This window comes from Anolis carolinensis, chromosome 5, assembly GCF_035594765.1.
Source record: "Anolis carolinensis isolate JA03-04 chromosome 5, rAnoCar3.1.pri, whole genome shotgun sequence".
Classification (NCBI taxonomy): Eukaryota; Metazoa; Chordata; class Lepidosauria; order Squamata; family Dactyloidae; genus Anolis; species Anolis carolinensis.
The window spans coordinates 188,751,767-188,767,532 of NC_085845.1; the positions used below are offsets into that span (position 1 = coordinate 188,751,767).

Sequence of the window (15,766 nt, forward strand, 5' to 3'; positions counted from 1 at the left end):
TGATCATTTCAGTTTCAAAAAAATAGAATGACAGTACAGGTATATTTGCAGGGATGTCACATTGTGGGGTGGGCAGGCTTGTTTTAGAGACTAGGACAGGCCTGGGCAAACTTCAGACCTCCAGGTGTTTTGGACTTCAACTCCCACAATTCCTAACAGCCTGTTAGGAATTGTGGGAGTTGAAGTCCAAAACACCTGGAGGTCTGAAGTTTGCCCATGCCTGAACTAGGACATGGAGCATTAGCCACCATGGGGCTGATTCAAATCTACACTGACTTACATGGTCAGCATAGAAGGGCCCAAAGTAAGGGAGAAAGTGGGAGGGGAGAAAAAAAAACTGGGACATTTTAAAAGCACCCGAAAAAGTGGGATGGGAGAGGATCACTGTTTATAAATCGGGACAATTGAATGAGATGAAATCAGAAAAATACAAAAGTGCCACAATTGTTTATATGGCTGAATTTCCAGTCTTTGAGTATTTGGCAGAACCTTTTTTTCTGATGGTTCCTGATAACCGAATGCATTCTTGCCAGGTTTGTGATCGATTCCCCTCTCCTTAGGTTTGGGAAAGGTGTGAAAGCATACCTTTTCAAACTGTTTTGATGTACTATTGACTATTACGTCAATTGTTATGGTACCGTGTTTTCCCGAAAATAAGACAGTGTCTTATATTAATTTTTGCTCCCAAAGATGCTCTAGGTCTTATTTTCAGGGGATGTCTTATTTTTCCATGAAAAAGAATTCACATTTATTGTTGAACAAAAAAAAATCATTTATTATATATTGTACAGTAGTTGTCATCATAAACCAACATAACCAGACAAACTGTGAATCCTATCAATAATTTCTTGTTACTACCAATATTTCCATGTTCTGTTCGGCGGACATGCTTCCAAACAAAAACTTTGCTAGGTCTTACTTTCGGGGGAGGCCTTATATTTAGCATTTCAGCAAAACCTCTACTAGGTCTTATTTTCTGGGGATGTCTTATTTTAGGGGAAACAGGGTATTATTCATTAATTGTTTTTAGCTAGGTTTGTTAACTTAAGCACTACTTCTTTGTGGGAAGGGGTGTATTAAATAATGCTGCCCTGAGTTGGGCAACAAAAACTGTTTTCCACTTAATGTCGAAACTGTATTATGCAAACATCCATATTTTCATCTAGGGCTGTAACAGAAATTATTTGTCTCAGTAGAAAATGTTACTGCTACATGAAAAATGGCTGCCTTATAAGGATTTTTACTAGCATATGTACTACCGTATTTCTGCTCATTGTGTGAAAATAAAACGTAAGCTTGATCCAGCTAACAGCAACCATTTAAAAAGGCCTCTGTTTTCACTAAAGATTACTGATAGGATGCATGATAGAGACATCTCTCCCTAAATTCAGTGGGATATATTTTGCTATCTCGTGCATGTTTCCTTGGAAGTAAAACTATGTTGAATTGCATACTAACTGGACATCCTTAAATGCTGTTCCTGGTCTCTCTTTGAAATCTATGAGCAAGGATTTTTCTGTTTAGCAACAGCTGAAATATTCTCTTGTTCCTTATTAGAAACCAGGAAGCAATTGATTTGATGGGCTTTTCTATTTCCTGTAGTTGTATTTCTGCCTCCTAAAGCAATTTTTTTCAAAATAATCAGACCAATTTCCAGAGTAACCAATTCTCATTGCCAACATGCTTTCAGTCCTCCCTGTAAACAATTAGATTTGGTTGTCTTTCAGGCAGAAAGTTTGCAGATTGCAAGCTTACCTTGTCTTTCCTTCTTCTCTTCTTCATTCTCAACAGGGGAAGATTGTCTCAACTGTTAGCAACTGTCAGAATTGACTCCATCTCCATATTTGGGAATTTATGTTGGGCACAGGCTGGTATAACTCAAGCTCCTTTCCTAAGGCATACTGGGAATTGTAGTTTCCGTGGGAGAACATTTATTACAATGTGGACAACTTAATTTGAAGGGGCTTTCCTTTAGTATTGATTTAACCTCATTTTCCTCTCTATTTCAACTAACTTTGATGTATATTAAATCATGTAAACAGTGCAAAACAGTTTTAAAACCCTTAGCTATTTAATATGTCTGTGTTTACAGACATATTCATTCAATGTGATCTCCTAGGCTTCCTTCATCCTCAGTAGCAGAGCTCAAAAAGTTACTTTTAAATCTATGCTCAGTGTGAGGTGGAAACTCAGATGCCAGTGGAAGTGTATGTGAATGTATGTATTCAGGTTTTACTCAGAATGTTGAAGGAATGACTCCAGTGCTAAACCTCATGCCTTCTATTATTTCAGCACCATGGATAGCTCATCCAGAGTTCAGACTAAAATCTGGAGTGACTCTTTATCCTTTTGTCATTGAAGCCACCAGTCTCCCAGTAATCATGTGAATTATCAGAAAGGACCTTTTCCAAACCCCAAGTCATGTTGGCTAATGGATTTGGGGAGTTGCAGTCTTGCATTCTGTGATCCTGGATTATTAATTCTCCTTGGAAAACTTGGTGGATTCATTTCAGTGGATTGCAAGGCTTAGCACTTAACAAAGCTCCAAGGCAGGTGGATGGTTCATAATCTTAACTCAATCTCTGCTTTGCACAGAATATCTAAGAAGATTGCATATGTCAGCCTATAAAAAGTATTACATGTATATTCTGTTTTCTTTTAGGCTGCTTCTCCCATTCTCTTTCACGTCCGTTGTGGATTTCATGCCTGAAAGCCTGCAAGTCACCACAGCTTTGTTTTATTCATACTAAGCATATAATGTGTTTCATATTTAGAGTCATAGAGAGCATTTCTCCACACCCACAGGGACAACTCAGTACATTTTGCTGCCTGAAGGGAAGGCCATTTCAATGCTGAGTTTACCCCATGTTTCATATATGAAAGCTAGCTTGAGTGGTTATTAAATTGTACATCAACACATGTAATGGGACTGTGTTCCTTAATGTGCCTGAACACAGCTTGATGGCTCAAGGGAGCAAAGGATTGATAGCTGTCTTACACACAATTGGGTTTTGTAACACCATAATGTTGCTTGACCCTTAAGCTTTAGCATTGGCCACGTGAAGCAAAAGCCTTGCCCCACATAATTGTGCTCCATGCCTTGCCACACAAGACAAATGTTTAGTCACCAGGTAGCAAATATTGTCCTTTGCACCTGTTTCTATATATATATATATTCATTCAAATCAGTTTTGGGGAGAAAGCATGGTACACCATTTAAAGCATAAATACCTGCACATTATATTAGACTTGCTTCCTTAATTACTGTGGAAATACCTTGTTTAGACTTCTGAACCCCATACTGTGCCTGCTCTCTATCTCTGACAATGTGATCTGGAGCAGCAGGTGGATCTGCCAAGAACTGCTGATTAAATGAAAAAATGATAATTTATGTTGCGTCTCCAGGCAAAGAGGGACTGATAGAGCAGGCTGTTGGCCATGGAATGCAGTATTGCCATTTTCCTCAGCTGCTTTCAAATTAACCTCCATAACAGATACTAACTACCTGTTTCTACAGGAACATCTCCACTATGGAATTAATGTAGTTTGACAACACTAACTGTCACGTTTCAATGTTGTTATTAGTTTGGCAAGGCACCAAAGCAGAACCTTTGGCAGAGAAGTCTAAAAAACTCAGAAAACCCAAGTTCTCGTGATTCCACAGCAGGGCAGTTAAAATGGTTTCAAACTTCATTAATTCTTCAGTGTAGGTACACCTTACAACAGCTGCCATGAATTTCAACCCTAGAAGATCCATATTGTCACTTAGTTCAGCATCCTAAAAAATGAGTGGTATGCTAAAAGAAGAGCAGGAGATTTAAGCAAGCATTAATTCATGATTTCATCTTAATGGAATGGAAGTCAGTGTCACTATTCCATTTAAGGTGGGTGAACCGTACTCTAGACAGAGCTGTCCTCATTTGTCCTCTCTTGTACCATTTCTCTTTGCCCTGACCCAGAGTTTTGCAATGTTGCTTTTAAAAACAATTGTGGCTCCAATCCTCCTCCAATGTCTCATAGGGTGTGTGGGGAAAAGCTCACATTTGCCAAATATAGGTCTGGTATAACGTCTATGTAATTTAGTCACCGAAAACTAAAGTCCTGGATCTTTGCTTTTAAAGACTAGAACTCAATATACTTTTGAGACACTTTAAAGAACCTCATATGACAAAAGTTTGATTTCTTCTTATCTTCCTGTGTTCTTCAACCTCCTATGTCCACTTATTTTGGGATCCAGGCCAAGGCATTTTCTGTTGTGGGGTTCCTGTCACCCTAAAGCTGTTATGTTAATGCCCAAAATAATGCATGATGCAAATATTAGCTTATTTCCCAAACCTTAAAAAAAACTGATTGGCACCAGTGAGTATTATCAGTGCCCTTAATATATTTTATGATATGCTAATTTCTTATATTATTTTGAAACATAACCAAACCTGGTTATATATGTGTGTATGTGCGTTGGGGGAGTTGCCATTATCAACAAAGCAAGTGTGTGCACTGGTTTGTGCATTGGACTATGATGATCCTGGAAGACCAGAGTTCAAATCCCTGTTTTGTTATGAAAACCATTATACGTTTCAGAGGAAAGCAATGGCAAGCCCCATCTGAATAAATCTTGCCAAGAAAACCATGTGAGAGTGTAATTTAGGAAGCTAGAAGTGACTTGAAGCCACTTGAAGCTGATGTACAACAAAGCTATCAATAATGAAAAAAAATAATTTTTTAGAAAAAGAAGTGGTTCTGCAAATATGCATTGCTTGAGTGACACCTTGTGACCAGATAGAGGAAATGTGCCTTTTACTCCTGCTGACGAATGTGATTATTTCAGTTGTGTTTTTGGCATGGCTTACAGGTGTAGCTGCAGGTGGACAAAATCATTTGACTAAGCCACGGAGTGTTACCACTTGCTGTTTTGCCTCAGACAACAAAATTAATTGGATGGAAATGGAAGGAGGAAGGGGGAAAAGAAATGTAGCAATGTTAATTTCAGTACCACCAACAGAAAGAAAAGCTTTATTTACATATCTAAATAACAACAACAACAACAACAACTTTATTTTTGTACCCCAGGGACTTGGGGCGGCTAACATGGGGCCAAGTCCAAATTTCCACATCAAACAAGACAAAATACAATTCAGAGTAAAAACAAACACCATTGAAATTTAACACATTTTTTTTAAAAAGTGCCTGTGATTCCAAAATGTGCCCCATTTTAAAAGAAATTTATATGGGGGAAAAAGACCTTATGGGCCATCTAGTCCAACCCCCTGCCAAGAAGCAAGAAATCGCATTCAAAGCACCCCCCCCCCCCCCGACAGGTGGCCATCCAGCCTCTGCTTAAAAGCCTCCAAAGGAGCCTCCACCACATTCTGTGGCAGAGAGTTCCATTGCTGAACAGCTCTCACAGTGAGGAAGTTCTTCCAAATGTTCAGGTGAAATCAGCTTTCCTGTAATCTAAAGCCATTGTTTTGCGTCCTAGTCTCTGTGTTCTACCAGCTGTTAGGAATTGTGGGAGTTGAAGTCCAAAACACCTGGAGGGCCAAAGTTTGACCAGGCCTGTTATACATATAGCCTGAAGGTAATTTTAGACACAATATTTTAAAGAATTTTGTGCATAACACGAAGAGTGCATCTACATTGTAGAATTGATGCGGTTTGACACCACTTTAACTACAATGGCTCTATTTATTATTTATTTATTTACAGCATTTATATTCCGCCCTTCTCACCCCGAAGGGACTCAGGGCGGATCACATTGCACACATAAAGGCAAACATTCAATGCCATGACACAGAACAGAGACAGAGACAAGACGCAGGCACCAGGCTGGCCTCAAACTCATGACCTCTTGGTCAGAGTGATTTGTTGCAGCTGGCTTGCTTTCCAGCCTGCGCCACAGCCCGGTCCTATTCCAGTGGTTCTCAACCTGGGGTCCCCAGATGTTTTTGGCCTTCAACTCCCAGAAATCCTAACAGCTGGTAAACTGGCTGGGATTTCTGGGTGTTGTAAGTCAAAAACATCTGGGGACCCCAGGTTGAGTACCACCGCTCTATGTTATGGAATCATGGGAGTTCTGCAGGGTCTTTCGCCTTCTCTGCCAAAAAGTGCTGGTGCCTCCCCAAACTACAAATCCCGAAATTCCATGGCATTAAGCCATGGCAGTCAAAGTGGTGTTAAAGTGCATTCTTTTTACAATGTAGATGTATTCTTATTTAGCACTGTAGCATCTCAACCTGTACCATTGAATCAAATGCAAAACATTCTAGAAATCGCCTCCAGCATGCAAAATGCAAAGAAAATTCCTCCTTTCCCCCCTCTTTTGGAAGCTAATTCTTGCAACAAGACTGCAGCCTGGTTGTTGTCGTCCTGGCGTCCTCAGTCAGCCTTTTCTCCTGGTCGGTGGGTCAGTCTTGCTCGCCAAACTACATTTCCCATCATGCTTTGTTGCAGCAGCGCGTCCGTGCGCGTCAAAGGAGGAAGACGCTTTTGCTGCTGCTGCTGAGCAAGGAATTAAAGGAGTGCAGCTGTGTCTCCCTGCAAACAGCGCCGGAACATGGTCTTTTCCCCATTGGATTGCATTGATAGGATATGATAAAGAAGACCCCAAGACTCATTCGCATTGGTGAGAAGACTGCAATGTTGCAGATTTGCAAAGCCGTATTGGAACCTTGTTTTTCTAGATACGTGTGCAAGCTAAGAAAACCTTTTTACTGAAATATTTTAATCTAGCAATTAACTGGCAGCCTTGCCGGATAAATGTAGTTCTGATTGCTTGAGAGTTATTATTAAAAACAGGCCTAACTAATATTATACCATGTCATAAACTCTGTATTGACATGTTATTAATATCGCAGTACAGTCAGTAAAACCAAATTAATACCAACTTTACTTACTGTGACACATTTTATTATAAAAACTTGTTAACATTGATTTTATTTTAATTTTTATTTAAAGTATTATTTCCTTGATGATGATGATGATGATGATGATTGGGTTGTTGTGTGTTTTCCAGGCTGTATGGCCATGTTCCAGAAGCATTCTGTCCTGACGTTTCACCCACATCTTCAGAGGATGCTTGCCATAGATGTGGGCGAAACGTCTGGAGAGAATGCTTCTGGAACATGGTCAAACAGCCTGGAATACACACAACAACCCTGTGATTCCGGCCATGAAAGCCTTTGACAACATATTATTAATGTTTATTTATATTTCATGTTGTAAACATTTATTTTATTTTAATTTTAATTTTAAGTATTTCCTTGATTATTATTAATGTTTATATTTTGTGTTGTAAACATTTCTTTTATTTTAATTTTTGTTTAAAGTAGTATTTCTTTGTGTTGTGAAAGGTTTTCATGGCCGAAATCACTGGATTGCTGTGAGTTTTCCAGGCTATATGGCCATGTTCCAGAAGCACTGTCTCCTGACATTTTGCCCACATCTATGGCAGGCATCTTCAGAGGTTGTGAAGTATATTGGAAAACTAAGCATGAGAGGTTTATATATCTCTGGAAGGTCCAGGGTGGGAGAAAGAACTCTTGTTTGTTGGAGGCAAGTGTGAATGTTGCCATTGGCCAGCTTGTTTAGCATTTAATGGCCTTTTAGCTTCAAGCTCTGGCTGCTTCCTGCCTGGGGGAATCCTTTGTTGGGAGGTATTAGCTGGCCCTAACACCTCCCAACAAAGAATTCTCCCATGCAGTGAGCAGACAGTCCTTGAAGCTGCAATCAAGGTGGCCGATTGCTACATTTACACTTTCCTCAACCAGAAAAGAGTTCTTTCTCTCTCTCTGGGCCTTCCAGGGATATATAAACCTCCCTTGCCATGCTTCCAACAGACCTCACAACCTCTGAGGATGCCTTCCATAGATGCAGGTGAAATATCAGGAAAGAATGCTTCTGGAACATGGCCATACAGCCCGGAAAACTCACAGCAACTCTCTGTGTCGACTTATTATTAATATTGTAGTACAGTCAGTAAAACCAAATTAAAAACAACTTAACCTACTGTAACACATTTTCTGTATTATAAAAACTTTTAAAATTTGATTTTATTTAAATTTTTATTTAAAGTATTATTTCTTTATTATTATTATTATTATTATTATTAATTTTATATTTTGAGTTGAAAAAATTATTTTAAATTTTGTTTTCAGTAGTATTTTTATTATTAGTATTATTATTATGTTTATTTATATTATGTTTGGGTTGCTGTGAGTTTTCCAGGCTGTATGGCCATGTTCCAGAAGCATTCTCTTCTGATGTTTTGCCCACATCTATGGCAGGCATCCTCAGTGGTTATGAGGTATATTGGAAAAACTAAGCAAGGAGTTGTGAGTTCTGTTGGAAACTGGGAGAGTGGAGTTTATATATCTGTGGAAAGTCCAGGGTGGGAGAAATAACTCTTGTCTGTTTGGGGCAAGTGTGAATGTTCTCCCACTCCAGACATTCCACAGATACATAAACCCCACTTGCACAGTTTCTAATAGACCTCACAACCTCTGAGGATACTTGGCATAGATACGGCCGAAATGTCAAGAGAGAATGCTTCTGAAACATGTCCATACAGCCTGGAAAACTCACAGCAACCTACTGTGTATGTATTTTCCGCCTTCCGATTTTTCGCTCTGAATGCAGAGGACAAAAGAGGGTTGTGAGTTCATTGGAGAAAAATAGTAAAGCAAAAAACATCCTAATTAGGTTATTGAACAGTGAGGCCGGAGTGTCCTTTTTCTGATAGGATTGCCCACCAGCCGTGATGAGGGACGACTTCTCGGGGGCCCTGGCTGCCATCGCTGGGTCGGGGGGTCTCTTGAGGAGCAGTGAACCGCTCTCTCTGTCTCCAGTGCTGTCTCCGGCTGCTTCTTTGCTGGAGGATGCTGCCGACCTTCTGGTGATGCGCAAGGACTTTGCGGCTGCCCTGGAAAAGTGTGAAAAGGGATGCCAGAGCCTCGAGGATGGAGACCCAAACAGGTAGGCACCGCTTTTATGAGGAGATAGGAGAATCAGAACTGGAGGATTGAGAAGACTGGATAGGTGTGGACCTCTCATCATCCATGACTATTCTTGGCAATGTTGGCTGGAACTGATGCAAGTTGCAGTAGAACAACACTGGAGGCGTGAATTTCTCTTTTTTGAGATGCTTTTGGATTGGTGTGATTTCCCCCCACTTTCTGTGAGCTCTAGTGTCTCAACAACAAGCTCCAGGATTCCATAGAACGTTGCCATGGCAGTTAAAGTTGATTCATACTGCTATGACCATATAGTGTGAAAGACCCCAGGAGTCATAATAGTGAAATGAAACTTTACATCAGTCTCGTATTTTATATTGCAGATTTATACAGAAAATCTCTATGAATAGTGGGTAGAAGTCTAGTTCAAAGTGGTGAAGATGTTACTCAGAGAAGGGCTTCTTTTAGTTCCTCGCAAGTTGTAATTCGGCATCTCTCTTCGTTGAACCAGCTCTGAGGAACTGAAATGCTCTTTAAGCATTGTGGGCATCCAGGCCCTGGCTGAGATGGATCGGTGGAGGGATGTCCTTCCTTGGATTCTTCAATATTACCAGGACCCTGAGTGTTGGCCTCCTAAAATCCTAGAGCTGTGGTGAGTTACTTTTCTCTCTCTATGCCTAGTTTTCATCAAAATGGGACCAGTTTCTGTATATGATTAGCCTTCAAGTGCAGGTTTGCACAACTGAGTGAACTCCTCGACTCAAAACAATTCCCACAACACAGAAATCTAGATATCGGTGGGAATTGTTGTACAGTAGAGTCTCACTTATCCAAGGTTATCCAAGGTTCTGGATTATCCAATGCATTTTTGTAGTCAATGTTTTCAATATAACATGATACTTTGGTGCTAAATTTGTAAATACAGTAATTACAAAATAACATTACTGCATATTGAACTACTTTTTCTGTCAAATTTGTTGTATAACATGATGTTTTGGTGCTTAATTTGTAAAATCATAAGCTAATTTGATGTTTAATAGGCTTTCCCTTAATCCCTCCTTATTATTCAAGATATTCGTTTATCCAAGGTTCTGCCGGCCTGTTTAGCTTGGATAAGTGAGACTCTACTGTAATTTGTTCTGCTGGACCTCCTGTGTGGAGGATTTGGGGTTGAAATAAATTGTTATTGTGTGTCTTGTAGTCCTCTAATGACTTAGTGTTGACTCTAAGGTGAACCAATCACAGGGTTTTCTTGGCAAGATTTGTTCAGAGGGAGTTTGCCATAGCTTTTGCCTGAGGCTTAGAGAATATGGGTTGCCCAAGGTTACCTACTGAGTTCTCATTGGCTAACCAAGATGGAATACAAGCCCCTGTCTCCTCGATTCCAACTTTACCATTCAAACTGCTACACTATAATGCAGGCATGGGCAAACTTTAGCCCTCTAGGTCTTTTGGACTTCAACTCTCACAATTCCCAGTAACCTATAGGCTGTTAGGAACCGTGGGAGTTGAAGTCCAAAACACCTGGAGAGACGAAGTTTGCCCATTCCTGCTATAGTGGCTCTTGGTGAAGAAGGTATATTCAGTCAGATGGTCCCGCTGTTTTGAAGCCAAAGTAATACTATCCCGTTTTAAGTATTTCACTTCAGTCTAACTATTGAGTACTTAAAAGGAATTGACTCCTGGGATATTTCTTTCCTTAACTTGTTTTCTGTGGAAAGATAAAAGAGAAAAGATGCAGGAGAACATAGAAGAGTTATAAAGTGGAAACAGCTTTGTCCAGATCTCTAGAAGGTCATACCAATATGTCAGGGCAGTTTACATAATGACAAGGGAGCTTTGCCTTCCAAATACATATTGCTTAAAGTGAATGGGATGAATTCTGTATTGCACTTTCCCAAGTTGCTTCTGACACGCAAAAAAGCATTGCACTGTCTGTTTTGGAATGTTTAAAAAGCAAAGACAGGCTAGAAATGTAGTTAAACATGTTCTTTTTTTTACTAGAACCCTTCAGTCCATTATGTATAATCCAGAACATCCTCACAAACTTGACTTAGGTCAAGGAATGTGTCTGCTATTCTTTGTAAAATTTCCAGATATGTGGTAAAGTGGGTAGGAATTGAGTGCCTGGTTGCCTTGTGTTTATGGGGACCATCAATTTCATATGGCATTTTAAGGCAAGGAATGCTCAGAAGTGGTTTTGCCAGTTTATTCCTCTGAAATACAGCCTGCAGCAACTGGTATTCACTGGTGATCTCCCATCTAAGCACTATCTAGGACTGCCTCTGTTTAGCTTCTGAAATCAGATAGGATCTATGTTTTTAAGATACTTAGGTCTTTCCAGGACACACATCTATGTGAAATAATGTGAGAATGTCTATAGAAGGTTCTAGATAAATGTATCCATGTATTACATTGTTAGGGTAGTAATGTGTTGTTTCTGTATTCTGATCTAGCATCCTTCTGCATAGCAAAGTGGAAGAACCTCAGGCGATGCTAGAAATCGGGAGCGATTGGCTTCATTCCTCCACCAACCAGCATTTGCCCAGTTATGGCCTCTTGGTCCAGCTGTATCTCTTCCATGTGCTGTTGCCACTTGGGCACTTGGCAGAGGCAGAGGGGCTGCTTCAAGGCTGCAAAGCGCTGAGTGAGCATCAGCAAGCAGAAGCGCATGAGAGCATTGAGGAGAAGAAGCATCAATGGTTACGGCAACAAGAGGAGTGCCTGGTTCCTGAGGATCCACCAGATGTGGCATGGAAGCAGCACTTGGGTAAGCTTTTGCTTTGGAGTTCTTACAGCTGAAATAGTTGCTATATTAACACTTGCTCAGAATTTAGCAAAGTTTGAGGGACTAGAACTATCAGGCAGTTTTAGGGCATTCTAAGACAGTAATGTTTCTACACTTGTCTCCATCTTCACAAAGAAATATGAATGATGGCTGTAGCATTGTTACATAACAGCTCTGGGGTGGCATCCTATTAGTTTGTATGTATTCCTTATGGCTGTGTAGGGCCTATTGGGACACTGCAGAGGTTAGAATATCCTTCCTCTTTCTACAGCATATGAAGCGCCTTCTCGAATTATGGCCAAATTCTGAACCCTCCCCCCAATTCTGTATGATGATTTGATAGGATTGGAGAAGTGTTTGACTATGCATCCCAAGGCAGATACAAAATTATGACAGCAGCACTGGAGCCCTCCAGAGGACCCTGTTAGGTCTAAGTGAATTATGCAATCATTTCACACCCGGTTATGGGGACATAACCAAGGTCTCTTTCATTTCTTCCCACTACATATGAGGCTTTGAATTACATGGGAGTTCCAAAAATTACATGGTAAGTCCAGAGGGTGGTACAGGCTGAATATCTCTTCTCTTGGGAACAGAAGTGTTTAGGATTTAATTTTTTTTTGGAATACCCATATTTGCATATATAAAAATAATATATTATTTCTACTCTGTCCTTTTCCTGTTGTAACATTTTTCTCTTGTCTTTCAGGCTTGGCATCCCAAAAGATGTTGACGGTCTTGGCACAGCTGGGAAGAGTGGTAGGCTCTTTAGCAGGCCAACTCTGTTCAATTCCCTACAAAAAGACACTCTTGGCTGCTGTCATGCTGTGCCTCATCATAGTGAAACTTGATCCAGGTATGAGAGAGAGGGGAAGTGGAAAGAAAGCATTCAGATATTAATACTTAAAGTATTTTGCCCCTAGAGAAATAAGCAGAATGGGAGTTGTTTGGGAGATAGGGCGGGATATAAATAAAGTATTATCATTATTATTGTTTGACCAGAGTGTGGCTTTCTAGATTGGCTTGTAGAAACCTTTCCAGACAGCAGAGACTACTGATACCGTGTTTCCCCGAAAATAAGACAGTCTTATATTAATTTTTGCTCCCAAAGATGCGCTAGGTCTTATTTTCAGGGGATGTCTTATTTTTCCATGGAGAAGAATTCACATTTATTGTTGAACAAAAAAATGAACATTTATTATATACTGTACAGTAGTTGTCACCACAAACCAGCATAACCAGACAAACTGTGAATCCTATCAAGAATTTCATGTTACTACCACTATTTCCAAGTACAACAATCTATTGTACGTATATTTACCAATCCTGCATGCTCTGGTGTTCTGTTCAGCAGGCATGCTTCCAAACAAAAACTTTGCTAGGTCTTACTTTCAGTGGAGGCCTTATATTTAGGAATTCAGCAAAACTTCTACTAGGTCTTATTTTTCGGGGATGTCTTATTTTAGGGGAAACAGGGTAGTAAGGTCAGATCTTGTGTTTCTCATAAAAGAACCAAGTAAAACTTATGTCTAGCAGTTTGGGAACCAAGGGCTTAGACATATGGGAAAGAAATAAATTCAGAGATTTTAGGACCATCTAGATAGGCTGGCTTGATGTATGTATGGTATGTAGGTGTTATTTGTTTTCATTTCTGTCTGGGAGGTTCTCCACTTGATTGTGTTTTGTTTCCATAAGTAACTTAGTATGCATTTATCAGTCTCACTTCACCATACCCGAATGTCCTTGGCCTTTTGTGGCATCCCTTTCCCACAAAAAACCCCCCAAACCTTACCTATCTCTACACTAGATTGTTTCTGAAACATCTCAAAAATGGTAATCAAAATTAAGTCATATTAGGGAGCTAAGCATGTTTCGTCTGGAAAAGCTAAGGTTAAAAGTTGACATGATAACCTATTTAAACATTTGGTATCATATTGAAGACGGAACCGGCTTGTTTCTTGCTCTTCAGACACTAGGACTCAAATTAGAATCAAACTACAGGCAAAGGGACTCCACTTAAACATTGTCAGAGCTGTTCAACAGTGGAATATTCTGGAGTATGGTGGAGTCTCTTTCTCTGGAGGCTGGATGGCCATCTATAGGTAATGCTTTGATTGTGTTTTCCTGCCTGGTATGGTTTTGGATTGGATGCTCATTGAGGTCGCTTTCAACTCTATGATTCTATAATCCAGTATGCATTTGAGCCCCTTACTACCTTGGTGTGCCCACCTTGGTTGCTAGGTGCAGCTCCAGAATGTTTGTTTCAATTCCACCCAATAAAGAAGGCTGACTTGGCCATTCCAGAGAAGTGGTGGCAAATTATATTGGTGAATTTGTGGGCTCCCTGGCCTACAGGGAAATCATTTATTTCCACATAGAGAAAGAACAATTGATCAGTGTTACAGGTTGTGTTTAGTATTATGTTGTCCATGTAGGTTACCAACAGAGTCCCCTTCGGGGTGAGAGGGGCGGAATATAAATATGGCAAATAAATAAATAAATACAGATCAGTCTAGAGCCTGGGAAAGGGCTATTGTTTCAGTAGCTCAGTACTGTTATTCATTGTGTATGTTTTTTTAAAACAGGCAACTTTGCATTGCCTATGCATTTTTATTTAAGAACATCCACATACCCTGTTAGAATTGATGAGGGATGGCATAAACCTTGAAAAATGACCTAAAATGCTTTAAAATGCTCTTAAACATAATTTCAGAAAGTAACTAGAAAATATTACTTGTTAAACCAATAATATGACTTCATTTCCACTGGTTTGCTATTATCTAAATGTACCTTCATTGCCAAAAAAAGTAAGTGTTAGTGTTTCTGAGCTCTATGTTTGCCCCAGCCATCATAGCAAGTATTGAGGAATGTTTTTGTAGATGGAAACCATGAGAGTTAATGTCTTCCATTCCCCTTTTTGCCCCTCCTCAGCCTCTCCGACTTCTCTGCCATTCATCTATCGGGTACTTCACCTTTTCCATCAAGCTCGCTTGGCAGTATTTTCTTCGCACTGCAGGCCTCCCTTTCAAGACTAATTGGCTCTGCAAAGAACTGTGAAAAGCCAAGTATGTTCAAAATGTTGCAAGGAAGGACAGCACAAGGAGCACATGATTTTTTTTCAAGGATATAATGTAATCTGATGATCACCATGGCTAAATACAAATTTTCCTTTCTCGTGATTTTTTCTTCTCTGTGTGAGTCCTTTTTTAAAAACTTGAATATCAATTGGAGGTTGCACTCCTAAGTTCTGTTGAGGCTGTTGACACTTCCAAGCAAACGTTGGGATTAGAGTATTGAAGAATTTCTCTTCATGTCTCTATGCTTTTAATGCACCTTGTTTCCACTGAGCATTTCTGGAGTTGCTATGGCCAGATCTCTGGCATTTCATGGTGTATAACTATTACTGGACAATTTGAACTGAGTGTTGCCCTTGGCTTAAGAAGAGTATGTACTTTTTGGGTCATAAGGGCAGAACCAGTGCTTTGGTGTATGGAGCAAGGGAGAATAATCTTGACTTGAATGAATGCCCTCCTTTGCATCGTGTGTTTAGTTCTGTTGTGGGCTTACCACTTCCCCACTGGCAACAAAGCCATTGTATTTATAACATCTCTATGTAGCAAGGAGAAATTGTAAGAGTATCTTACCTTTTCTTAGTGTGGAGATGGAGTGATGGATAAAGCTGCAATTGCTTGCCTTCTCTTTACCACACATAGCTGGTTTAAAGTATATGATTAATGCCAGAAAGAGAAAAGGGACAACTATTGTGGCTTGCCTCAATAATATTTTAGGCATATTAAGACCTTTGAATGAAGAAGTGCTTGCTGGTTATGTTTTAAAACATGGCTTGATAAGGGTGGTCAAAAGTTTGGGAGGAACTTCCAAAGGGCATGGTTTTAAAGAATGAAATTTCAAATTTGCCATTGCTCTTACCCCCATTCATTGTAGATTTAAAATAAACATTTTTTTAAAATCTGAGTAATTTTCTTATGTGGCTAGAAGCATTTAATTGGGATTTAATTTGAATCTGTTT

General features: G+C 39.8%; 1 protein-coding gene across 1 annotated transcript; it reads left to right on the forward strand.

Moving 5' to 3' along the window:
• The first annotated feature begins 6,464 nt into the window (after positions 1 to 6,464).
• On the forward strand, positions 6,465 to 14,915 carry pex26 (peroxisomal biogenesis factor 26). Its single transcript, XM_003220807.3, has 6 exons — positions 6,465 to 6,622; positions 8,738 to 8,970; positions 9,460 to 9,600; positions 11,405 to 11,718; positions 12,446 to 12,592; positions 14,668 to 14,915. The coding sequence occupies exons 2-6, from the start codon at positions 8,756 to 8,758 to the stop codon at positions 14,769 to 14,771; spliced, it is 921 nt and encodes a 306-aa protein (XP_003220855.2). The 5' UTR covers positions 6,465 to 6,622; positions 8,738 to 8,755; the 3' UTR covers positions 14,772 to 14,915.
• Positions 14,916 to 15,766: the final 851 nt, after the last annotated feature.